Genomic DNA, 26,545 nt, shown 5'->3' on the forward strand with positions numbered 1-26,545 from the left:
AACCATTATTGTATTGTATGGCAATGTTTTTATGTTTCTAAAAAAAAAATCATAGAACAAAATCCTGTATGAGAAAGAATAAAAACAACTGATGCAAAAAAATGTGAGCAAGTTACAGGAAAAGGAAAAGCACTTACAGTAATGCTGCACTGAGTCCTCTATCAAAAGAAACACAGGATTTCTTGTCTCTTTTTTTGTAAACAAGATGTTCCAGTGTCTGACTTCCTCTCTCAGAAACATCCTTAATTCCCATGGCCAGAGTCTGCGCAGTTATTACCCCTCTCTTGCTCCCCATCCCTCTAGAATGCTAAGAACTCCCGCCAGACAAAATAAGAGTAATATACATCAGATTTAACCTCTACTGGCTTTTAAGCTGGGCAGGTGTCTGCTTCATTCTCTCCTAGACTGGCCAGCCTCACAGTATGAGAGCATACAGGTTAAGCTGATTTACTCCAGCATGTGCTGAACCTTTCCATTTAACTTGCAGTTTGTGATTGGCATAAACGCTGTGGCATAAAGCCTTTGTTCCTTAATTGGATGCCTTTTAGCCTGAGAGTTATGAAAAGTCAGTTAATCTGCTGTGAGAGCAAAATATCTTTTTAGCATGTGATAAAAAGAGATGAATAAATCTACATAAAATAACCCAAAAATGTAGATGGCTCCTATGAGTTTTTCAATCCTTGCCACCAGCCTATCAGTCACAAATCACTGCTTAGTTCTGTCTCACTGACCCACTACAGCTTCGGATGGAAAATAAACCCACACCAGACGCAAGCTGTTAAAAAGCAGAATCTTTTATTTTTGACACTTTAAATTCGACATGAATGTTGTCATACAGCACAATATCATTAATCAACAAATATCATGTAATGTAGAATACATCATATTACACTTTCAAACATTTTTCATGGGATAATTTCATATATAAATATATGTGTAGATATGTATCTATCTGTCACAGGGCAGCTGCATAGCAGATATTAAGCTCTTTTTAAAAAAAAAAAAGCTATTTATAAAAAAAAATAAAGTTAGTAAAAGCATTTTCTTTTGCATTTCTTTAAAAAAATATTTGCTGGAATAGCAAAAGTGCGTGTTATTTTTTATGTGCATAGTTATCATTTATATTATTACCGATATCATAAGTTATAAATGACAGATTTTGTCTGAAACCACCATTCTGTAGTTACTTAACTGATGGGCACAAGTTTTGCTGCTACTGGCAGGAACCCACCAGAATTAGGAGTATAAGAAGCATTTATCAACACTATTTGGAAATGGCTATACATCTTCCATTTTATAGCACCCTAAACAGTAACATAAGGTATTGAATGCTCAAATAAAAAAAAGCTTGTCCATCAAATTCACCCCTTTAGTATTTTAAATTGTAATCAAATTGAAAAAGAGGTGCAAGAGTGGACCTATTAAAGCTTTCTTAAAGGGTCAATTACAATGCAGAACGCAGTGAGCAAACTGAAAAAAAAAGGCTGCCTGTTTTCTCACCTTGCACACTGCATTCTGCATTTCCTGCACTGCTGCAGGTCAGGGCTTGGCTATACCACCAGATGCTGTGCTGTACCAGGATGCAAGTGTTTGCTAAATGAGTGCATTCTAGCACGTGTGCCATGTGGTAAAGCAAATGACCCCTTAGCAAGAACTTGCACCCTGGGGTAAGCTTGGCTCTGCTGGTGAATGCAGCTGAATGGCGGTCATTAATAAATTTCAAATACACCTGATCTATCTTTGTAGCCACGCTGGTGGTAACCAGTCTATGTTTAGAGTGATACAACAACATATGCAAAGTCTGTGCATGCCTAGTAAAAACCAGTGGATTTTTGCTGTAAAAATGGTACGTGTAGTTGACCAATAAATGCTCCCTGCTGATTGGGAACCATTAATGAAGCAAGTCAGAATGATGTTTTGGGGGGCCCAAGCCCTTGGTCACTCATCCAGTTAGTTACATTTGCCTATTTCAAATAATCAGACTTTCAGGATCATCTTCTTTTCCAGCAGTAATCAATGTTAATCTTTTCTGTATGTCAAAGTATGTCAAATTTGGAATAAACAAATTTTATAATCAAAACTTTAGTCAATAACAATATGTCTTTAAAAAGAAAGATTATGTACTTTTTTGTTAAATTTTATAATATTTTCGTGTGTGAGTGCTCCCAGCAATCTAATGTTTTGCCTACTCAGTCTGGCAGTCTGTGTTATTGGTTACTGACACGCCTGCACTAATATATTTGCACTGGAATTCCAGTCAGTGGTGCAAAATTACATACCCTAGCCTAACTTACTAGAGGCCAACTATTAACTGAATAATGGGAAGACTTACTATCTCCAAGCACTACTAATATTAATGCTGTTCTGTAACATGCAGTATGATATTGGTCCAGTTATACAGTAAAATCATTAAGATACAAATGACTAATTTAATCATATTTATTTCCTGTAACTACATTAAAATAGCTTATGTTCTGTATCTATTCTAGCCTTTGGTTAACCTAATAATCAATACAATCTACCTCCAGCAGGACACGTTAATGCTAACCTCAACCCTGCACCACTCAGTGTAAAACTACTACCTTCAGTGCATACTCACAGAGTAATGGAAAATGAGTCTTACTCAAACTTTAGGTGAAGCTTGGCACCACTTTCTTTTGGGCTTTGCCCTACAGTGGCTGCACATGTTTTTCTGATAGATAATATAATGTGCAGCTTGCGTGCTCTCCATTATTTTATAAACATGTATTTATTTGTACAGTGCATCAACTTTTAAAAGTAGTGCTACACTGGAAAAGAATGACTGTTACCATGGAGGATAGAAAAGGGTTTTAGCTCCAAAAAGACATTTTCATTTCTAAATAATCCACAAGATTCAAGTTTGTAAAAACTAATCAAACGCTCTTTCATACAATTCAGTCCATTTATGACTTGCCATTGAGCCATTTGGCTGAGCAAGCTCTGGTGACATGACATAAAGCCTAAGGGGCACATTTACTAACCCACGAATGGGTCGAAATGAGTCCGATTGCGTTTTTTTCGTAATGATCGGTATTTTGCGATTTTTTCGTTTTTTTTGCGATTTTTTTTGCGTCTTTACGAATTTTTCGTTACCAATACGATTTTTGTGTAAAAACGCGAGTTTTTCGTAGCCATTACGAAAGTTGCGTAAAATCGCCTGATTTTTCCGTAGTGTTAAAACTTACGCGAAAAGTTGCGCCTTTTTCGTAGCGTTAAAACTTAAAAGGTGCGAAGTTTCGCGTAAGTTTTAACGCTACGAAAAAAGCTCAACTTTTTGCGCAAGTTTTAACGCTACGAAAAATCGCCAGATTTTACGCAACTTTCGTAATGGCTACGAAAAACTCGCGTTTTTACGCAAAAATCGTATTGGTAACGAAAAATTCGTAAAGACGCCGAAAAAATCGCAAAAAATACGAAAAAGTCGCAAAATGTTCGTTTTCAAGTCGGAACTTTTCCAATTCGGGTCGGATTGGTGGGTTAGTAAATCAGCCCCTTAGTGTATATTGGTTTATAGCCTAGAGAGTTTCTACTGTTTTGAAAGGTAGTGGGAGAATGGGAAAATGTTGTTCTTAAGTGCTAAGTCAACCCAGAAAACTCAGCTTATAGCTTATATAGTGTTTATCACCCTGATTGTGGGTCATAAGCCACTACTAAATGGTGTAAAGGTTCTCCTATTTTACTTGCATATCTCTAGGAGTAAAATTTGCTGCTTTGAGGTATATACATTTATACAGCTGAGAAAACTCACCAATTTCCCTAGGTTTACACCACTAGACCTGTTTGTTTTAAACCTTTTAGTCAGTCTAACCTATTAAGATCAAAACACCTGGTATGACTTTGCCCTATGTTTAGTTAAGCAAAACAGAAAGACAAATGTTTCTTGAGCTACGCAAACATCTACTAAGAAAGAAAAAAAGCCCATTACTATTATAGTAAATGGAGGGCATAAAATAAAATGACTGACGCTTGTGTGTCTGCTACATTTCCTCAATAAATAAAATGACAAAGGAAAAAAAACAAATTGCAACACTATCTGCTCATGGACATTTCTTAGCTTAGTGATTGTGGTTTAATGTGAGACTTGAAACAGAGAGAAAAAAAAAAATATATATATATACATCTGAGAATGAAATGTACATTTAAATTACATATAGCTTACAAAATGACAAAGACAAATAAATAACTGAAAATCTAACCAGTACAGGCACTGTTTATTGCTTGGAAAATATAGAGTAACACTGTAGAAGATGGTCTCCGAGGAATACTTAATGCCTTAAATAAACAGCATCTGTAAGACAAATGCAGGTTGTTAGTACTGCAGGAAAAACTTTCCATGCAATGCATTATGTACTGTTGGTGACATCCTTACCTCTGTGATACTCTGGATTCACATTTTCATATATTGGAAACAAGGGATTGTCCTGTTCATTGCGAAGTTTCCTGGCTCTTAAGACGTCTCTTACACATTGATACAAATAGACGTACTGACACTACAAAAAAGAAATATATTGTAAACAGAGATATACATGTGTACCTGGCCCTCCGGGTCTGTGTGGGTCTCGGTTATTCCAGATTCCTCCCACACTCCAAAAACAGTTAACTTAAGGCCCCCATACATGGGCGATAGAAGCTGCCGATATCGGTCCCTTGGACCGATTCGGCAGCTAATCGGCCCGTGTATGGGCAGAAACGAGCGGCCTGGCTGACCGATATCTGGCCTGAAATTAGCCAGATATCGATCGGCCAGGTTAGAAAATCCAGTCGGATCAGGGACCGCATCAGCTCGTTGATGCGGTCCCCGAACCGACTGCCCCATGGCCGCAAATATTTTTTTTAAAGCAACTTGCTACCCGATATCGCCCACCCGTAGGCGATACTCCTATTGAAATCTAATCTGCCTTAGGGTGTAAAAGTGATAGGCACCTTAGACTGCAAACACCCCACCACAGGGACAGGGTCTGAAGTTAATGAAGTGTACCCATTAAGGCCAAGTGTTTAGCAAATTTTATATAATAACAGTAGGCATTATAGTCCCTGGTAAATAAAGCTGTCTTAAGAATAATTTCAGCACATTTGAAACCTATAGATGTTCAGTGCATTTTTTATATGTTATTTTGCAAAACAAATATTCATAACCCGACATTATGCCAACTAGTTCATGAAACCTAATATACATTATACAGCTGCAGTATATAAAATGTAGTTGCTATGTTGAAATGTGGTCTACCTACTCTACATAAAAAAGAGCCTGCAGAGTTATTGTATGAAAACTGGAATAATTTCACCTGGTTCTTCTTCCAAGCTCAAGTTGAGCTTTATATAATATATTGTGCCACCCCACACATTATTCAAGCTAACTGGAATGAGTTTATTATACAGGTGGATACATTAGAATACAGGCAGTTCTAAATCAACACAGAGTCCTATTACAGTGACTATACGGATTTCAATGAGGGTTTAATGAAAAGAATTAGTGTAAAAATGACATTAAAGCTGTGTTTGGCGTGTTTCAAATGAATATATTTAAATGTTTTCTCATTAAATATATTTTTCATTATGCAAACTCTGCAGTGTAGGTAAATGAACCTTTCACTATGGACCTTCAGTTCTTGGTATTTGATAAATAAAAATGTTTGTGTCATCTAGCCTTACCTCATCTAAACAAAATGAAATATTTAGTATTCATGACAGCAGCATATTAGCAATGGCTATTTAGTGTAAGTTAATATGATTAATCACAGAAACAGTAAAACAAGATAATGCAAGGGCTGTGCACAGCAACAATATGAAAATAATCATTTATATTCTTGACCGAATAGGAAAGTACTTGCCAGGCCCTCACAGCAAGAATAAAGTGAAAAGATTTTACAGTGTACATGGACACACTAAGGGGCACATTTACTAACCCACGAACGGGCCGAATGCGTCCGATTGCGTTTTTTTCGTAATGATCGGTATTTTGCGATTTTTTCGGAAATTATCGCGACTTTTTCGTTACCAATACGATTTGTGCGAAAAAACGCGAGTTTTTCGTAGCCATTCCGAAAGTTGCGCAAAATCTGGCGATTTTTTCGTAGCGTTAAAACTTGCGCGAAAAGTCACTATTTTTTCGTAGAGTTAAAACTTGCGCGAAACGTCGCGCCTTTTAAGTTTTAACGCTACGAAAAAGGCGCGACTTTTCGCGCAAGTTTTAACGCTACGAAAAAATCGGCAGATTTTGCGCAACTTTCGGAATGGCTACGAAAAACTCGCGTTTTTCCGCGCAAGTCGTAATGGCTATGAAAAACTCGCGTTTTTTCGCGCAAGTCGTATTGGTAACGAAAAAGTATCGATAATTTTCCGAAAAGTCGTAAAGGCGCCGAAAAAATCGCAAAAAATACGATTCGATTTCGAATTCGTGTCTTAGTAAATCAGCCCCTAAATGATTAACAAAATATTTTATTGTACCCGCTCATTGTGAGATTTAGGGGAAAACTTTCAGCATGACACTAAAACCTATCCAGGTTTGGCCATAGTTAGATTTTGAAAATAAACCCTTGTAGTAAATCCATATATAGTACTGATTATTGGCAGCTTTGTTCATCCATTTTGTTAAACCTGGCAGTCAAGGTGAGAAAGTCTATACAGTTTATGCATGTATAATTAACGCACTTATGTTACAAATGTTTTCTGCCTCCTTTACAGGATCATTCTGTATCTATATTTACTACATGCTGCTATGCATTTAATATACAAGTAGTTTGTCAATGGGACTCAGTGATGTAGATGAATTGGATCTGAATCCTACTTCTTACCTCGGTCTGCACCATGTACATCCGGTGAATTCGGAGGTCCCTAACAGCTCCAAATATATCCACTGAATCCACTGTATCAACTTGTTGAAGCATTCGGTCCAGTACAATGAATGTGCCAGTTCTGCCAACACCAGCACTGTAACAAATACACATTGTCATCCCATGTACTGCAAATATAAAATGTGTTTTTAAGGCTGCACCCATGCATGAACTACAATATGATGGAAACTAAGGTAAATAACTTTATTAAAAACAGTATGCCCAACTGTTGTTAAACTGACATCTCCTGGACCACATTTACGATAGTAAAACTGCAGCAATTTTTGCATTAATCAATTATGTTTAATATGCAATAATGTAAATGTAAAAATTAAGGATAAGAAACTAGTTCTGCTGTACCTGCAGTGCACCACAGTAGGGCCACTTCCAGGAGTTCTGTTAATATAGTCTCTGACTGTTCTTACAAACTGGATCAGTGATTGGGTGGTTTCTGGCACCCCATGATCTGGCCACACTGTATAGTGGAAATGACGGACTAGTCGTGGTGCATCAATTTGATCTTCCTGTAAATGAAAAAAAAACAGTGTTCTGTTTCTATAATGTGACATCTAGCCAGCAACATAGGACTGCAACACTTTATAAACAAAATACATTAAAATCAAACAATGAACATAATTTGAACATACAGTATTATTAGTTTTTTTACATTCTATAAAATTGCTACAACAAAAAAAAATTGAAAACATACCATACTAATACATTATGGACTATATTCCCTTTAATTAGACCCCAAAGAAGAACTAGAACCATCACCTCTTAAGACAGTATGTCTTCAATAAAGGGTGCTTAATAGCAAGCCAATCCATCCTCCATTAAAGCTTATAAAATGTGACAATTTAATAATTACCATGAGCCAAGAAGTGTATTTATTTATAAATCACTGTAATTTACACAGTGGGATGTAAAAAGTAAAAAAAACGACATATGATATTTAAGTAACTAAAGTCTGAATGGGCAACAAAAGACAATATAAAAAAAGAGACAGAGCTGTCAAATTAAAACTTTGCTCAGCTAATTCCTACCTAGTTTCTAGCTGTTCAAAAGGAAAGTGACAGGAAAGTGACAATAAACCAATTTTTGATGTGTTGTTACAGTTGTTAATGTTGTCTTACCAGTTCCCAGCATAATTTATTATTGCATTGCCAAGATTCTGTGTATATAGCAAGAAAAGGTTATGTTTGTTTCACTGCTGTAGGCTACGACTTCTATATAAGAAAGCTGGAGTGAGGGAGCTGGGAAGTGTGCTCCTAAAAATTCTGGAGTGCCATGAAATGCCACAATATAGCCACAACTCTGTCTTTTAGTGATTACTCTGCCCCTTTAAGCCCTAAAATATGTATTCTGACATTTAATTTTCCGAGGTATTGAAAGAGGCACACAACAGGATGATGAATTGCTACAACACAGAGAAGCTAAAAACGTACTGTATATACTTTTGCATTGATTTTAAGAGACTGATAAATGGCACTTGGTAGCAAAGGAAAATTCCACATGGTTTAAACTTTATAAGAAGAATTTCTTACACTGCAGATTTTAAATTCCCTTATTGTCCATTCAGGAAGCACAGATTCTGACAGCATTTGTACTATCAGGTCTCCGTAATAGTATGAGTCTTGGTCCATGGGCCAATAATGATCGCATTTTGCCTGTGAAGGGACACAGCAAAAATACAGAATGGATAATGGTGTTAGACAAGATAATGTTTCAATTCATTATGAATTCTTGTTATTGAATCATTTCAGAACTGCTTATAAAACACAAAGCTCTTTAGTTTTTTTTATTATTATTATTTACAAAGAAAAGAAATATGGTTTTGGCAGTAAATAAAAATGCAACCCCCTTGTTAAATATATCAACTGGAAAACAATGCCTATGTATTTTAACTGCACCCCCATTTCACTGCATCCAAAATACACTGTAATCAGATAAAAACATAATTGTTGCTTTCAAACCTTCTTCCTGCTCACCAGGGAAAAAAACCTGTATAAACCTGATGTTAAATAATGTTGACATAATCATCACAGATACCCTTATATATATATAATGATATATATAATTTTTAGAGAAAAATTGCAGTGGACAAAAACTTCACCAAGATCAACCTACAGCTCACCTTGAAAAGGATCCAACAATTCAAGATGCCAAATTTCTAATTGGAATGTCAACCAGGGTCTTTAGACAGTTGAAACATTTTTCCTGCTAAGTCATAAAAAATCCTGGCAACAAGGTGTAGTACAATGAAATGTACAATCCAGGTTTCTATTCTTTTTTTTGAGTTCTGCCCTTTATCATACCGACTTAGTATATATGTCACTTTTCCCAATGCAGCAAAACTTTATCCAGTGCAGTAATGCTATCCTGCTCTATCCTCTTACACAACTTCAATTTACTTCCATCAAACCATCAATTCCCTGAATTCTTACTCCCCTGGCTTGATTTGCTTCCGATTAGGTGTTTTTTTTAAGTAAAAAAAATTGCAGCAGTTTTCTATGCAAAGTAATTTACTCCTCCTCCCTCCTACAACTTTTTATATCAGTTAGCAGAAGATTTCTTGTTCCCAGGATCTTGACCATTAATAAACCTGCCCTACAATTTTCAACCTTGTTCAACCCTCCCTTTCTACTGTACAGAGCTGTGTGCAAAAGTATCACATTATAAATGAAAATATACACACATACCTGCAAATACTATTTATAATATAAAATTACTCAGTTGGGCAAAACAGATGGACTTTTTTTGTACACAGAAAAACTTCTGCTGTGTTTCTAGAATATGGCACTTGCTGTGCATCCGACTTTCCTTTCCATATAAAGCTGTTCTATTTTCATACACTTTTTTGATCCTGAATTCTCCACAATACCAACCCATGTTTGTTATACTTTTTTGGCTCAAAACAAAAATAGATCCCAGTCAATGTGTATTAATGGAACATACTATACAGCTAATAAATAGCATTTATCAACTGCAGCTTACCCGTCCTCTCTCTGTACACTGTGTCACCATCACAATGATGTGAACATTTTGTTCCCACACCATTTTCCAGAAATCATCTTTGGTTGCTGGTAAAGGCCCTTGTGTAGCAATATATTCTCTCCGAAAGTTGATGCCCTAAAAGTACAAAGAATTCACTTGTTAAGATACATTTAAAAAGATATGTAAACACAATCAGTTTCACTTTGTGTTAGCTGTGTATTAAAGCAGTTCGTACAAAGTGAAAATTAATAAAAAAAATTGAGCTGTACCAAATATGTATGGAAAGTATGTCAGGACTAAAGGAAAGCAGAACATCTTACAAACATATTCTATTTAGTCCCCAAATGGAACTAATATAACTTTTTCATAGATTTAATTAGTAAGTTTTACTTAAGATATATACTACTTATTATGAACTCATTCCTAATGTTTGCTCTCATTCGTAAAGGGGCAGTTCACACCCACAAAACTTATGAATAAAAAATTCAGACTTTTATCAACAACTTTTATTAATAACTATTATTCTAAAAAAGTTTTAAACTCAGTATGTTTACTTTGTCCACTCTCAGCACAGAAATTGTATCAATTTGACACCTTAGCTGCTGGTGTTTCTCTGTTGTTGGGGGCAACCAAATCATTTTAGAATTTGGGTGCAGTATTTGATAACAGTGAAAAGGCACATTTAATAGCAAACTTAACTCACTGAAACATGATCCTTTTTAAATGTCATTATCGTAAGATATTTTAAACATCTAGGGGCTTATTATGTTGTGTAAAACAAAATTTGCCAAAAAAAATGGTGTAAAAAGTGGTGAAAAATAAATGCCAACTTTATTAAGGTGTGTTTTATGTCACACAATCTGAATGCCAGATTTGTCACCGTTATTTTACATTGCTGCAGATCTTGTGTAAGTTCCAGCTGAAGTTGCTCTAAGAAAAAATGCATAAAAAAATTACGCCATTTTTTACACAGCAAAGCCTGGCGATGTGTGGCAAATTTTCTCACTGGTGTTTTCACTGCATAACAAATCTGCCCCTTAATGTACACATTCAGAAAAAAATATTTGGAATTCAGGGGAGCTTGGGATCACATAACAATATAACTGTTACTAACTGGCATATAGCTGGCGTTAATATAGTCTGAACAGGGGTCATCGTCAACGTTGGCAAGTTTCACTCTTGTGGAATCATCTGTAAGAAACAACACAAATGAACAGAAATATTAATGATATATACTGAAGTAAAGCTGTAAAAAATACAGCACATGCAAACAATACACCACAGCGACTGTGCTGAAATGTCTTAACCATAACAACTCCAAACTAGTGTTTTCTTTCATGAATTTATTCTAATTTAATTCCAATGTATTTGCCAGTAGATTAAATAGATTGTCTCAATGCAATCTGTATGGATTCAATTTTTTGTTATGAAGTAGCCTAAACAGGTCTACAGACAACAGACCAACTTTCAAACCAGGGCATTTGTTTCACATCATTCTAACAGTCAAAGTTAATGATGCTTTCTAATTACTGAAAAACTCACCTAGACCTAGTAGAAGACACTGAAATAAACATTAAACACTCACAGGGCAATATGTTGCTATATCTATTCTTTCCTCTGTTTTCTGGGAGAAGGGCAGTATCAGAAGACTGGTCTCGACCAAAATCTTTAAGGTTCTGAAACAAATTAAAACAGTCACATGAAATGTAGTTTTTTTAAGTAATTCTTCTCACAGTCTTTACAGGCAGGATACATTCACACAAGTGCAAAAGCCACCCTATTGTGGCTTATCATTTTTATTACTAGGCCCCCTTATTCCATAAAAAGCTACAAATATCTAAAAACACTGTCCTAAATGACATGGTGCTATAGGTAGGAGTATTTGAGACAGCAAATAAGCATTCACTCCAGAGATTACCATAACTAGCCTTCGGTCTGGGCCCCATGAACAGCTTTGAGAAACAAAGCTGTTTGTACCAAGTGGATAGTTAAATAAAAACAATTCTTCTTTGATTACTTTATCAATACATGTTCATTGTATTGATCTTTATAGTAATCTTTATTTAGATTCTGCTATGCATCTAAATGTTAAGGCCAAAGCCTCAATAAAAATATTTGAAAAATAAGAAAGTAATATGTTTGGTTTAGGTGCAATGTGTGTATCAGGGTACTATGTAAATACAATGTGTGCGAGAAATACAAAGAGCCTTGGGTCATATCCAGTTTAGGTTATATTTCTGCAGTGGGATCGCGTACCCACAGTGTAGTGACAGTTTCTAGGGTCTGTGGGTAGTGACACAGGGCAGATCAACACACACCATCAACTTGAAGTAGTTTATGTCATAATCTACCAATGCATACAGACATTTTGTTCACATACTGTTTGTTAAAACATATTTAAAATAATTAAAATAAGGCCTAGTAAAAAATGTAACTAGTTGTGAGCACATAACCAAGCCATATGCAAACAACAAAATGTTAGCACTGTACTATTTACCATGATATAATTATAGCTATGGCAGGCCACTAACCAGTGATCCTAATAGCATTTTCTCACATTTACTTACAGACTGACCTTTTTTATGACACCAGTTTTAGTGCTAATCCCAAATATATAGTCTGCATTTATGCTTGATGAGATATCTCACCTCATACTCCCGAGAAAGCAAGTAATTGGAATCGGTCTGAAGCTTGCTGAAATGTTCTTCAAACTGGGCAGTTAGAATAGGCCTACAATTTAAAAGAACATTTTAAATAGTCAAGTTTTTTTTTTAAACAAATACATTTTTAAATCTCATGTACAGATAACTTACCTTGATGAGATTCTGTCTCTGCAAATAGAAACAATGAAAATGTAAGTGGTTTTGGTATAAAAAAAATAGCTGTGTAGCTCTAAGAAAAGTCCAGTTATACTTACCCTATTTGTATGTGGCCAACATTTAGATGGACTGATGGAATCCTTTCTATTTGTGAACTCAGATGTGTGGTCATTGGATCCTGCTCATACCTAAAATACACAATGAATTCTGCTATGCCACGGAAAGCTCTCCATTTCAGAAAATCATTTACAGCAGGGTCCACAAATAATGGTACTGAAATTGTTACTGTAGTAGAAATATTATAAAATATCAAGACTGTATAACAAATTTTCCTCCAATTACCTACATAAAACTACCAGGATCATGGCTTTTGTCTGTGGGAAAATCTGTAAAGGCAAATGTAATAAAAAATGCAGTCTGAACCAAGTCTTGTAACTCACTGCAACCAATTAATTGCTTGTGTTCTACTGAATGGTTAAAAGAAAACTATACACTATGCTCACACACAAAGCAAGAGCACTCTGAATGGATAGACCTGTGTCTTTTGCTTACACACTTCTTCCCATTACAATGAGAGCTGCATTATTTCCTGTCAGGTGATCTCTTAGGAAGCACAAAGAACATCACCAAACGGTGCTCAAGGTAAATATTTACTGATACATATGTGCTAGTTAGCTAAGATTTTTTTAATATATAATTAATTATGATATAAACTATCTGTTATGTTTTTGTTAAAAAATAAAGAACATTTAGGGGCTGATTTACTAAGACACGATTTCGAATCCGAATTGGAAAAATTCCGATTGGAAACGAACATTTTGCGTTTTTTTCGTATTTTTTGCGATTTTTTTCGGCATCTTTACGATTTTTGCGTAAAAACGAAAGTTTTTCGGCGTCTTTACGATTTTTGCGTAAAAACGCAAGTTTTTCGGCGTCTTTACGACTTTTGCGTAAAAACGCGAGCTTTTCGTAGCCATTACGAAAGTTGCGCAAAGTCGCGATTTTTTCGTAGCGTTAACACTTGCACGCAAAGTCGCGCCTTTTTCGTAGCGTTAAAACTTAAAAGGCGCGACGTTTCACGCAAGTTTTAACGCTACGAAAAAATCGCGACTTTGCGCAACTTTCGTAATGGCTACGAAAAACTCGCGTTTTTACGCAAAAATCGTAAAGACGCCGAAAAACTTGCGTTTTTACGCAAAAATCGTAAAGACGCCGAAAAACTTGCGTTTTTACGCAAAAATCGTAAAGACGCCGAAAAAAACGCAAAATTACCGATCATTACGAAAAAAACGCAATCGGACGGATTCGGCCCGTTCGTGGGTTAGTAAATGTGCCCCTTAGTGTACCACAGTAAAGAGTTTGAGAAGACAAATGTCCCATAAAAGAACTCCATTTTTTCTTCTATGCAAAATTTTTACATGGACAAATACTTTGCTATTAAATACATTTTACAATTTATCAATGAGGATCAATATCAATTAACGTATGGCCTTTAACGTTTTTAAAGTTGCAGGAATATTATACAATATGCCCAACAATTATGTAATGCAATGAAGATTAGGAAAGGCAGTCCAACCCACAGGGACCAAGATGGACTGTGTTGCACTAAACAGTCAATAGCGATGACAAATCTACTATAAAAGAACAGACAAATAAGAGATAAAGAAATCTGAACTCATCGTAAGATGAGAGAGCAGGGCCTCCAATATGATACTTATGTACATAACACATATTTTAGACTATTTCTTATTGTTATATAGTCATAAAACAATACAGATTTCCAACAAACCTTCAGCAGCTGATGGAAATAGGAGTCAGCTATTGGTAACAGAAAGATATAAACTATGTTTACTGCAGACTGTCTTTAAAAAGTAAACAGCAACAAATGACTTACACTCTCTTCTTTTTTTGCCGGTAGATGAGTAGCACAGTGAGCACAATGATCATGATAATGACGAACATGCCACCGCTTACACCTTCTATAACACCAAATAAAGGCTCTGAAAAGCAAGTCACAAATTGTTTGATGTTCATAATTTATTTTAATTAATTGTAATTTAACTTATTATTTAGATATCCTGCAAAGACACATGCATTGCACAGTTTACACAGTGGACAGAGTGCACACTTATGGAACTGCAATAGTGAGCTCATGGAGCAAAGAAAATGATCTATGTAGTCTTTATGAAGGAGAAAAATGATAAAAGCACAGTCAGTGTCCCTGACAGGTGCAGTCATGGCAATGAATTTTCTTCATGCAGTGTGAAGTTATGGAATAGTAAATCGTGCAAAAAAACAAAAAGCTTTCCCCCTGAAAAAAAAAAGTTTCTCACCTGCTTCCGTTGTGATTGGCAAGGAGAAGAAAGTGTCACTATACAGTGGCTCAGGGAATGTCCTCATTTCTTCAGTAAATAGTTGGGTAAAAGCTCTGACACTTATCCTAAGATTTGTAAGAAGAGATAGTTATCAAGGAAATGAAAGACGGCCAAAGAGCATAACAATCTGCAAAGGTGCAATACTTTAAATGGGTAAAATACTCAACATAATACCTATAAACAAAGATGATATATGATGGATTACCAGAATCTCAACACAAAATATTTGGAAAAGTATTTGTGAATTGCTTGACTCTGGGAAGCTCGGAATGTCTTCTGCGACTTCTGATTATACAACAGAGAGTATATTGCCCTTTCTATTTTAACTCCATCTTTTTCTTCAAATACAACATTTTTAGAGGATTCACATGGATTAAATCTTTTGAAAAAGCCTAAACACTTTGATATTAAAACATTTTTGTTAAGCTAAAAAATTAATAAAATATGAAGATAACTTTATAGCCTATTGATCTTGTTGTGTCAAGAAGCACTTTGTGTGCAATGCTGAATAACAGCAGAATTTTAATGCATATGTGAAGGAGATGGTTAAACTTTGCAAGGTCTGGTCTTTAAATGAATGAGCTGTCAGACTATAGTTTAGGGAATATTTACACAAATTTCCTTTAAGGCTGACTCTGCAAGCCAAGATAATAAAATGTGTATAAGAATATGAAAGGCATTGATATGAAACACTTGCTTTTAAAAATAGCACTGGATGTCATGTAGATATGTAGTAGCTGCAGTAAATCTTACCTGTAGGATGTCCTTGGACTCAGTGGTCCATCACAGTATTTATTTTCATTCTGATCACATTTGCCACCCAAAAGTTCCATTCCTGTACCCAGCTTAATTTTGTAACTCTGGATATTGTAGTCAGGGTTCTCTGCACATCGACTTGGAAAGTAGCTAGTCTGGTAAATTTTAGTGGACTTATTTGTTTTATAATCTGCATATGATGGCAAAGGAAGGCTTGCCTCAGGCCTCTGGTTGTCATTGCCTGTTAAAGACAAAATAAAACTTAATTTAAACGTAACAAAATATTTCTTATAATGCTACTGAATGACATCCTACTGCTTTTGGTGCATACAAAACGTTTTATTGGACTTTATAAGCAAATGCTAAATACAAACTGTTAGTAGAGGCAACTGTCAACAATTGCCTGGACTTTGATCTTATTACTACAACCCTCTTTATAAATGTCACTTGCCTAGAATGTTACAGAGTAACACTTCTTGTGCGATACAAGTTAGGAGAGCTTGTGTTGCCAACAACTTAACTCCCTTCCAAATTAGCATAATGTTAAACTGAATCAAAGACAGACCTATATATCTCATATTTTTACAACTCTGCCAGATAATATGTGGGATTTACTTAATGGGTAATTTATGTTTCAGGAAGTCAAATGAATTATGATTGAGCTCCCTCAGGAAAGAAGATTTGTGAGGATAATCTAAAGTTTTCATTCAGTCTGTGCCATGAGTACACATTACTATGGAACAAAGGAACAACACAAGTTCTGTTGGCTTCATCAAAACTTTGCCAGATATAAACTGCGATTAGAATAGCTGTACTACATCATGGAACAGGGGGATGTTTATACAGAATTAAAAGGTCACGTGCACAACTCTTGCCACCATTCCAGCACTGCAGTATACTGTATAAAACTATGGTTATTCTGAGACATATGTTTTAGGCTAACATAAAGAGGTTCTTTACAGTTATTTCAGTTTGAGGAATCCTGATCTCTATAACTTCTAGGCATCAGGGAGTTTTAAGCAAAATCCTTTTTGGAACGCAACAAGACAAAAGGTATTCAGTGGAGACGTACCATCTGCTTCCGAAACAATCACAGTGAAATATTTGACAGCTCCATTGGTGTCACTGAACCAACTGCAATTAAATCTGAAGTGGATTGATGACTTGCTAATGAATGTATCTTTTTTATTCACTCTGATTAAAAGAGGTGGCGGAGGAGGGCCTGTAAAAAAAAATAATGGCGATTCAAAAAATCATTGCCAGATAATGGAAATGTTATTTAATACTTTTGTGCATAAGCTACATAATAAATAATACTTATATTGTTATACTCTTAAAATGTAAACTGTAAGAGTTTCAATTATCCAGCATTTTCTCTACAGACAATACAAGAGTTTCACTCGTGCTCACTCACACTTTGTGGTAGTGATGTACTTACGATCTATCATTGTTATAGCGCTATCTTCAATTACTTGACTAGTCATGTCAGCAGAGTGCACTTTGATTGAAACCACATATCTCTTGTGTGGTACTAGGGTTGAGATTGTGATTGATGATTTGTCTTTTTCTATGCGTTTGGAAAACTCTACATCATCACTTCCATTTCTTCTGCACTCAACACTGTACCCATCAAAGTCTGAGTCTGGTGGTGTCCATGAGCAGGAGATGGCAGTGGATGTTTGTGGACGGCAATGAAGATGATGTATCTTGTCAGGTTCTAGAGAAATATGTATAATAAACAATGAATATATAACTTATACCTTTAGGCCCATAGTCATCCCAAATTCTTCAAGAGTCTTATAGTTATAGAAGAGTAAAAATGAATATCTAAAACACCCCAGAATTTCTCATTACCCAGGATGTAGAAAGATGGTTGACTTTTTTTTTGTCAAAGAATGTGTGGAGCTGCCTCTGTTGCTGAAGCCACATGAACAAGGGGCATCACAGCAAAAAAATAGCCCAAGGAAAACTGAGCTAATGGGATATTTCTACAACCAAACAAGTGGGATAAATGTGAGCTAATTTATATAAAACAATTTATTTGTGTTCACTTCTTTAGCCAACTCATATATATCTGTATGTTATTTACATTTATAAATTGGCATAAATATTACCAAGTACTTCAGTATTACATAAAAGTTTTATACACTTATTATAATTATAATCCTTCTACTGTTTTATGCCAAGCTGAGGTTGTTTTTAGGCATTTCATTTATTCAATGATTATTTATTTACAAACAACTTTGTCTAAAAAATGTAAAGTTTGTTTTAGATAAAAAGCCAGTTATGGATGTCTTACTTGTCCTTACTGTTCCAAAAATGGCTGGGCTTAAAGTCTTCCCTGTGTTCCCGCTGACACTTTGAACTCCAAACGTGTACTGACGCCCAGGGTACAGGCCATTTATAATTCGTCCTTTAGATCTGCCAATACTGTAAGGGTTTACCACCACCAACAGATCCTTTGGTGACCACTGGAGTTCAAAGTCATCATAATCTGTCCAGTCAGGAGGACCAAGCCACATTATGGACAATGAGTTGATTTTGACATCAGCAAATGATACAGAATTAGGAGGTTGAGGTGCTTTTAAAAGATATAGAAAAAAGATGATAAATAGTCTTTCTCTTCTACAGGAATGCTTAACTACAAGCAGACACAGACACATATATATATACAGTCCATAGATTTTCAGCACACCAAACTTGTAACACAAATTACCTGGGTGCTATCTCCATGTATCTGATTATCCAAAAGTCCAAAAATATTAGGTGCACACCACCTTGATAAAGGTCTTAACATTACAGGTTACTTTAGATTTAACAATTTAATTTGTGCTCTGAAATGGTTCAGATGAGTGTTAGTGCTCAGGACTGCTAAGCTACAGTTTGTTGAGTAGTAACCCCCTCTAAGAAATTAAATGTGTCTGACTTACAGCAGTCAAACACATTCTGCCACATTGACACATATATCTGCTTTGATAAATGTCTTAACCTGCACACTTTTGTTTTATTATGAAAGACCATAAATAAACAAAACTTGTTACAGCATTGTGTTCCTGACACAGTTGCATTGCACCTTACATGGATAACAAAAATATAACATTAAAATTAATATTTCATACCTGTCCTTCCAACTGCTGTGGCCTTGTTAAACAGGTCTCCACTATGGGTGAATATAACAAGCGTGTACAGTCTGCCTGGGACCAAGTTCTGGAAATGGCTTTCAGTAAGATCTTTGTCTTGTATTTTCTCTTTCTCAGTGCCATTGGGATTATAAAGAATCAGTTCATAAATGTCCACATCTCCCAGTGCTGGTGCCCATGTAAACCACAGACTTTCAGATGTGTTTCTGTTTGATACTTGTAAAGAGCTGACAGGAGCTGGGACTGGAAAAAAATAGAATAACTGTTTGAATCATTTGGAAAGTCGGAAAAACTGTCCAAAAGCTGTACTTCGTACTTTCTGCCATTCTCCATTTGTGCTGTCTTGCCAATACTATATACTGTATGTAACTTGGCCTCACTAAAGTAACCACACCAAGAAGCCTAACTTATTGGCTCCTGTTTACTTATTCTTTTCTGGAATTAGAAGCAACCATTTGAAAATTTGAAAAGAGTTTAGAAATTTTAATTTGAAGAGCAAACCCCCTCCCTAAAAAAATATTTAATAACATTCTCATATTTTGATGTTCTCTTACCATTGGTACAATTTTATTTAAAAGGCTATTAGTTATCAAATCCTAAGACAAGTTAATACACCATAAACATTCTGACATAAGATATTGAGAGTCTCTATGCTTTGCATGGCGTGTATAATGATTACCTGTCCTTCCATGGATTGAAGACTCATTTGTCAGTGATCCGCTATGAGTAACTATCACCATTTTGTAGAGACGGCCTGGCAGTAACCCCTGGAAAGAGCAGTGTCGAAGATCTGGGTTGCCTGACTTTCTGTCATGAAGAGAGTTATCTGGGTTGTACAGGAATATTCCATAGGAGTCGAGCTCTCCCTCTGAGCTGTTCCATGTGAAAGATAAACTGTCTGTGCTATTCCCTGTGATTTTCACATCACTTACTGCTGCAGGGACTGTAGATAAACCAGATATGGAAACTTCTTAAACACTAAAAGTACAAACCTTCATCCCAACTAGGCAACATATTAAGCTTCTGGTTATGGAGAAAACATGCTAAGCGAAACAAATTGAAAGTAAAATGTTTTGTGGGCTGCAGCATCAGATGCACTAGCTCCAAGCAACCAATCAACAAATTCCTTGTAGAATATGTAATTGTACGTTAGTGGTATTTTCCCTCTATAGCTTGGCATGCCATATTTATGCAACTACTTTAGAGTTTTGATGTATTTTCAATGTAAAACATATTATTTCTTACCTGTTTGTCCTTCTGTTTCAACAGCTGCGCTGAAGAGGCCTCCGCTTACTGTGAAAACTTGGATTCTGTATTTTTTGCCAGGAACTAAGTCTTCAAACTTGTGAGACTTAGCCATGATGGGCACAGATTTATTAGTTATTACAATGCCATGGTCCGACAGAAGAAGGATATCATATCTGTCAGTGACACCCTTGGCGCTCTGCCAGCTGACTATCAACAAGTGACTACTGTATGCATTATCTGCAGACAGACTATGTACAGTAGCTGGAACTGGAAAGAGGAAAAAAGAAATGTTATTCATGGAAGTTGTATTTATTGGTAGGTCTACATTTAGTGAAGATTACACGCATATAAATTCTTACTTGTACGTCCAAAGGATTCTAAGCTTTTGTGTAATGAACCACTGTTTGTCTGGACATCCACTTTGTAAAGCTCTCCTGGGTTCAGGTTTTGAAAGGTATGCTCAAAAATGTGTTTGGACGTAGTGTGAGATCCAATTGGGGAATTATGGTGAAATATGGACACAGTATAAGAGTCCACATCGCCTCCTCCTGGGGTCCAGTTCACTTTAAGGCTGTTTGTCATTCCATTTGGTGAAATATGAATGTTCTTTACTGTACTTGGAACTAAAAACAATTGGTGGAACATAGATATTAGTTAATACTTTATCAATAAATAAAGGAAATACACATTTTGGGGAGCCAGCTGCAAAAGTGCAAAAACATATACCAAGAACCATGTTTTTTGCCAGAATTCCCCTTGGCCCTGCTATTTTGTTCACATTATCCCATAAAGGAGACTGCTTTCTCACCAAATATTGCTTCAACTATGTACTAAGTATGGACAGTTGTATACGTTATGCTTTGACAGAAACTTGCAGTTTCACAACTGTGAGATATTTCCTGTACACTGTATACTAAAAACAGATATGCTACACACATAGCACTGCCATAAACATTAAAATGAGAGGCTTTATGGTCAGAGTCATGCAAATTACTCCTTAATGTCCCCATGGCATGCATCCAGAACCACTGATTTAATGGCACATATATAGTAAGTTTGGATACACGGCTCTGAATTATTATGCTGTGCTATTAAAGCAGTGGTTTTGGATGCATATGTGGCCACAGAGACATCATGGAATTATTTGCATGTCTCCACCAATACTTCCTGAAATAAGAGGTAAAACCTTGATTATCTATAGCTTGTGAAACCCCATTATCCACCTGTACCTTCACAAGAAATATAATCCAAACAAATGCTTGACAAATTATCTGTAGCTCTATGTCAGAAAATACACCCAGTTTTTTGAATGATAAGATTCTTTTAGAAATGCAAATGCAAATACCTGTCAAGGCTTCCACAAACATTGCCCTCTGGGCTTCACCGCTAAATGTCAGCACAACAATTTTATAAAGTCGCCCAGGGGTCAGAGAGGTGAACTTGTATTCGTCTGCAGTGTTATTTAGAGTTATTGGTGGAAAAACCTTCATGTCATTGAAAAGCAGCTGGATTTCATAGTGATCCACATCCCCATCAGCTCTGGACCATGTCACATGGAGCTCCTCACTGCTTCTTTCTGCAAGAGTGAGCTTCTTTACAGCCTCAGGGACTAGTAGAAAACAGACAATGTTTAGATACTTGTGGCAGGCTTGTTATATAAGCAACAGAACACAGATCTAAGAGCCATGATATATTATGCAAAAAATATACAAAGGGTTGACAGAAAAGAGCCACTGGTGATGAGAACAGCAAAGGATTGTGTCTACACAACATAAGCCTTGGCTACAAATCAGGAATCAGTGAGCATTATATATTTGCACCACTGTTAAATCTTTTGTTCTTCTAGTGATTTGCAGTGCATGGAAAAATATTAAACAGTTATCAAGATCCTTACATTTCTACCTAATTAATGATTTTTCACTATCTATTTATCTATCTATCTATCTATCTATCTATCTATCTATCTATCTATAGTAGATCAATGTTTAACATTATATTTTTCAGATGTTTATGCATCCCCCTGCTGCATGGCATAGTTTCACACCCCATATTGTATACAGGAACTGCTGTGAATGATGATCTATCCCTGTAAGTGCTATGTAAATGTATTGGTGCTGTATAAATAAAGGATAATACATAAATATAATCTTACAGGTTCTGCCACTTGCCATGGCACTGGCCTTGTAATTCCCACTCTTGGTCATAACAGTGATGCTGTAGAGCCTTCCTGGTACAAGATTTGTAAAGACACATTCATTTTCTGTCTTGGTGACATCTTTGATTTGTATAAAGTCATTGTTATTCTTAATGGTAACTTGGTAAATATCAAAGTCTCCAACAGCACGTAACCAAGAAGCTTTGAGATAATCGCTCCTTGCTGCATTGTTCACAGCAAGCCCCTGAACAGCAGATGGAACTGAAAGACACAAGACCCAAATTAATTTTAATATGATTTTTAAAATGATTTTAACATATAACTTAAACACTGTATTCACAAACTTAAGCTGGCCATACTTTGAAAGATCTGCTCGTTTGGCAAAGTCACCAAACTAGTAGATCTTTCCCCAATATGCCCACCTTAATGTGGGTGATACTGGACTGATCCAATCATTTGGCCCATCCAATGATTTTATAATCATGATGTATTATTCTAGACAACATACCTGTCCATTCTTGGCTATAGGAATGGTTCTCATACTTCCCACTTTTGGTGGTTACTGTAACATTGTAAAGCCGACCAGCAGTAAGAGAGCTAAATGAGCACTCATTGACAGATTTTGATATTGCTAGAGATGGTAGGATGTTATTCTGATGAGACAGGGTAACAAAATAGATGTCCACATCCCCAGCAGCTGGTTGCCATGAAATACTGAGATAGTCACTTCGACCAAAATTATTAATTGTGACCCTGTTCACGCTAGAGGGAACTGTTAAATATGGAAAGAACACAAAGAACATTATTAAAACACATTGAACTAAGCCTACTATATCCCCTCATTAATGTTCATATACAAGAAGTGACTTGCAAATCTTGCGCATAGAAGTGACTTTAGAGTGGGAAAATGTGCTATAAACAATGGGTCATGGCAGGAAAAATAAATAGTATTGAAACCACTATACACTGAATAGGTGCCATAAAAATATTGACTATTTTACTATAATCATATTTTAGTTGTGAGAGATTCAATCAGATGTAATAGCAGAAGCCTTTTAGCTGTGGCAAAACCCCATAATCCTTAGCAAGCCAGCCCCTGGGAGCTGCAGTTTTAGCATCCCAGAATTAGCTAATAAATAGTTTAATGATGCTGAATGTACTTATTTCAGGCACCAAGTACTTTGGTGCTAACCAGTGTAAAATGGTTCACAGCTTCATTGCTTTTATGCCAGCAGCGTGTTTTATGGTGTCTAGATTCACTGTACTAGCTCTGAATTAACTTTACTGCCTTAAAAAGTAAACTTTTTTGCTCATAAATTTTCTCAATAAAAGGATGAGCCTTCTGCCCTCTGGTGGTGACACACCCTGAATGCCGTAATCTTGGGTGTGTATACTCAGAGCTGACAGAAAGCACGCTTCTTTTCTGAACAATTGGCCCATGATGTTCACAAGCATTGTTTAAGGGTGTTTAGATATGTCTCTAGAGTACAGGAAAATAAGCACTCAGAGGAAGGAAACTGCATGATTAAGATCACATAAGTATGAACTTTAGGATTTTGCTGATCTTGTAATTAAACATTCATTCTTGTCTTAAACATTCCCACTTCCTCTAAAATGCTTTTTCACTTAGATGATATCCTTTCTCAGGTCTTCACATTCTTCTTGATTTGATGTTATTTCTTTTATTGATGGGACTGATGCTTTCTATAACTGATAGCTTTCTATAGCTACTGCAAATTTAGATTATAAATATATATTTATATAGTTTATAATATAATATTGTTTGTGAGAATTTATAGAATAATATTCACTTAAACAATTTATGCAACATGTATTAACTACAACTAATGGAATAGCTTCATTGTCTCTTGGATATCTGTTCGTACCCACAGTCTTTTGGACAGAGGCACCATCAGTCATTACTGTAGTCAACCAGACAGCAGGGAATAATGTGACCATATGGCTAAAATGCATACTTGCTGATAATCCATTCTGACAAAATATAGGGCTCCTTTACTAAGGGCAGAAGGTTGATAAAAAAGGCTCTTTTACCATCACAGTAGATACTAATTAAGGAACACTACAATGCTTTAACAATTCTTTAAACTAGGCAAGCAATATCTTATATGTACAAATGCCATTACACAGGGGAAAGAACATTCAATTCCAGGCCATGCAAAAAAGAGATCTTTTGCCAGAAATTTTCCTTGGCAAATGTGCAAGCATTATTTCAGCATGTCATAATTATAAGATATTTTAGCATTACACCAGGGATGTCCAGCCTATGTATCGCAAGCTGTTGCTGGACCAGGATTGGTGTAGAAAGGGGGGTCAGGCTTCCTGTATTGCCTGCTATCCAGTGATGTTTATATTTTAATGTTTACTACAATGTAAATTGGAAAATCAAATCTTACTCATGAATAGGAATTACTTGCTATTATTTCACCTATACATACTGGAAATAATTGAAAGCAACTTCCTACCTGTTCTTCCTTCTGACACTGTTTGTCTGGATGAGATGCCTCCACTAACAGTGGTTACCACAACAGAATAAAGACCCCCAGGTTTTAGCGAGTGAAAACTGTATTTATTAATTTCATTTGAAACGGTTTCATTTTTGATTACTATTTTTTCATGAATTAGAAGAACTTGGTAAGAGTCAACATCCCCAGGAGCTTTTGTCCAATCTGCATGCAAACTTGAGGTTGTTCCTTGGTTTTCAACATTCAAGTTAGTCACCTGTGCTGGGACTGCATAAAAAAGTAGATACAAGGCACAATTTAAATGTTATTTATGCATTCAGTAAATGGTAAATCTAGGTAAAGGCAAGTTTGGATTTTTTTCTTTGATGCAGTTTCCCTGGCTAATATGATACCCACTGGCTTGTAATGACAGCTCTCAAGGCTAGAGAAAAGTAAATGAAAGGTTTAAAATACCCACCTCTCAAGTTTGCAGTCAGCAATAATTATAGCAAAGCTTATTATGCAACCATGCCTTTTTAGAAATAAATCAGTTACAGTGACTATTTAAACTACAGTTTAATTAATTTTTGTAACAGCAACAATTCCTCTTTAATACTTAAATAGGAATAGTTTTAACATAACTATGAATTATAGGCTACTGACAATTTAAACTGCATAAAAAAACAGAGCAAGTGACCTATGCCATTTTAGTATTTTTGGATATTACTACTAATATTAGTAAATGTAACATAGAAATGTTAACTGTTCATACCTGTTCTTCCTTCAACAGAAGCACGGCTGCTTAGATCTCCACTTATGCTGGTAACTGTTGCTATATATTTTCGTCCTTGTGCCAAATGATTAAAAGTGAACTCTTTGGCTTCTTTAGACAGAACTTTGTTAACAGGAGTAAGATCCCTGTCAGCAAGTGAAACCACATAGTTATCCCATTCCGCAACTGGCATTACCCACATGATAGTAAGGGAAGATTCGTTAGCATGCTTTAACCGAAGGTCCATGACAGCCGGTGGAGCTGATGGCAGAAATAGAATATAAAATTTCATACTGAGACAATTTAAAGATTACATTTTTATGTGCACAGTAATTATTCTGCTTAAATTAAAACATTTAATACTTGCAAAAATGACCTCACTGTATATTACAGATTGCGTTTCACAGTTTTGCTGTAGGTAAATGATTGCCTATCCTTCTCACACTGTTGTGAATAGGAACTACTATCTATCTATCTATTTATCTATCTTTCTACATCAGGAAAATCAGCGCTTGAGTTAACTAAATTTAGCAGTTAAAAAATTGCCTGTGCTTTGCATGTTTGAACATTCCATGGTAAGATTTTTTTCCAGCGCAGCTGGATCCTCAAGCAGAAAGAAATGTCTGAGAGATCCAGATTCCTCCAGAATCCTCCAGAATTTTGCTGTACAAATAGTGGGTTGTGGTTGGGGTGCAAATCATGGAAATGGCCAAAATATCCCCTTTTTCATTTTGAATGTAGGCAGGTAAGCAGCTATGGTTTCTGGGGGACAACCACAAATATGTGCATTGTTGGTAAGTTTTTAGGGCTCTTAGTATGCATGTAAAATTCAGTGTGTCACATAAAATTACTCCATTTTAGGATATTTTCACTGTTATTTTCCAAATAAAGAATCTCATATTAAAATTACCACAGCCCGCCCAAATGGGCCAAAAACTTATTCCACTTCAACAACTCATTGAACTTCTGA

General features: G+C 35.9%; 1 protein-coding gene across 2 annotated transcripts in view; it reads right to left on the reverse strand.

Annotated features, from left to right (window-relative positions):
• Positions 1-4,071: 4,071 nt before the first annotated feature.
• Positions 4,072-26,545, reverse strand: part of ptprb (protein tyrosine phosphatase, receptor type B) — a 58,286-nt gene continuing 35,812 nt past the window's right edge. Inside the window, exons 7-32 of one of the 2 annotated variants that reach the window (XM_012958662.3) lie at positions 25,576-25,836; positions 24,825-25,091; positions 22,850-23,113; positions 22,339-22,602; positions 21,532-21,795; positions 20,546-20,809; positions 20,184-20,453; positions 19,618-19,881; positions 18,918-19,181; positions 18,098-18,379; positions 17,237-17,515; positions 16,871-17,020; positions 15,796-16,039; positions 15,001-15,107; positions 14,562-14,667; positions 12,766-12,855; positions 12,662-12,679; positions 12,497-12,578; positions 11,434-11,524; positions 10,963-11,039; positions 9,849-9,983; positions 8,399-8,521; positions 7,215-7,378; positions 6,816-6,951; positions 4,391-4,511; positions 4,072-4,309 (exon numbers count right to left, since the gene is read on the reverse strand). In XM_012958662.3, the coding sequence (XP_012814116.1) occupies positions 4,287-4,309; positions 4,391-4,511; positions 6,816-6,951; positions 7,215-7,378; positions 8,399-8,521; positions 9,849-9,983; positions 10,963-11,039; positions 11,434-11,524; positions 12,497-12,578; positions 12,662-12,679; positions 12,766-12,855; positions 14,562-14,667; positions 15,001-15,107; positions 15,796-16,039; positions 16,871-17,020; positions 17,237-17,515; positions 18,098-18,379; positions 18,918-19,181; positions 19,618-19,881; positions 20,184-20,453; positions 20,546-20,809; positions 21,532-21,795; positions 22,339-22,602; positions 22,850-23,113; positions 24,825-25,091; positions 25,576-25,836 (4,610 nt within the window). In that variant the 3' untranslated portion in view covers positions 4,072-4,286. 2 annotated transcript variants of the gene reach the window in all.

Source organism: Xenopus tropicalis, chromosome 3 (genome assembly GCF_000004195.4).
Source record: "Xenopus tropicalis strain Nigerian chromosome 3, UCB_Xtro_10.0, whole genome shotgun sequence".
In the NCBI taxonomy this organism is placed as follows: Eukaryota; Metazoa; Chordata; class Amphibia; order Anura; family Pipidae; genus Xenopus; species Xenopus tropicalis.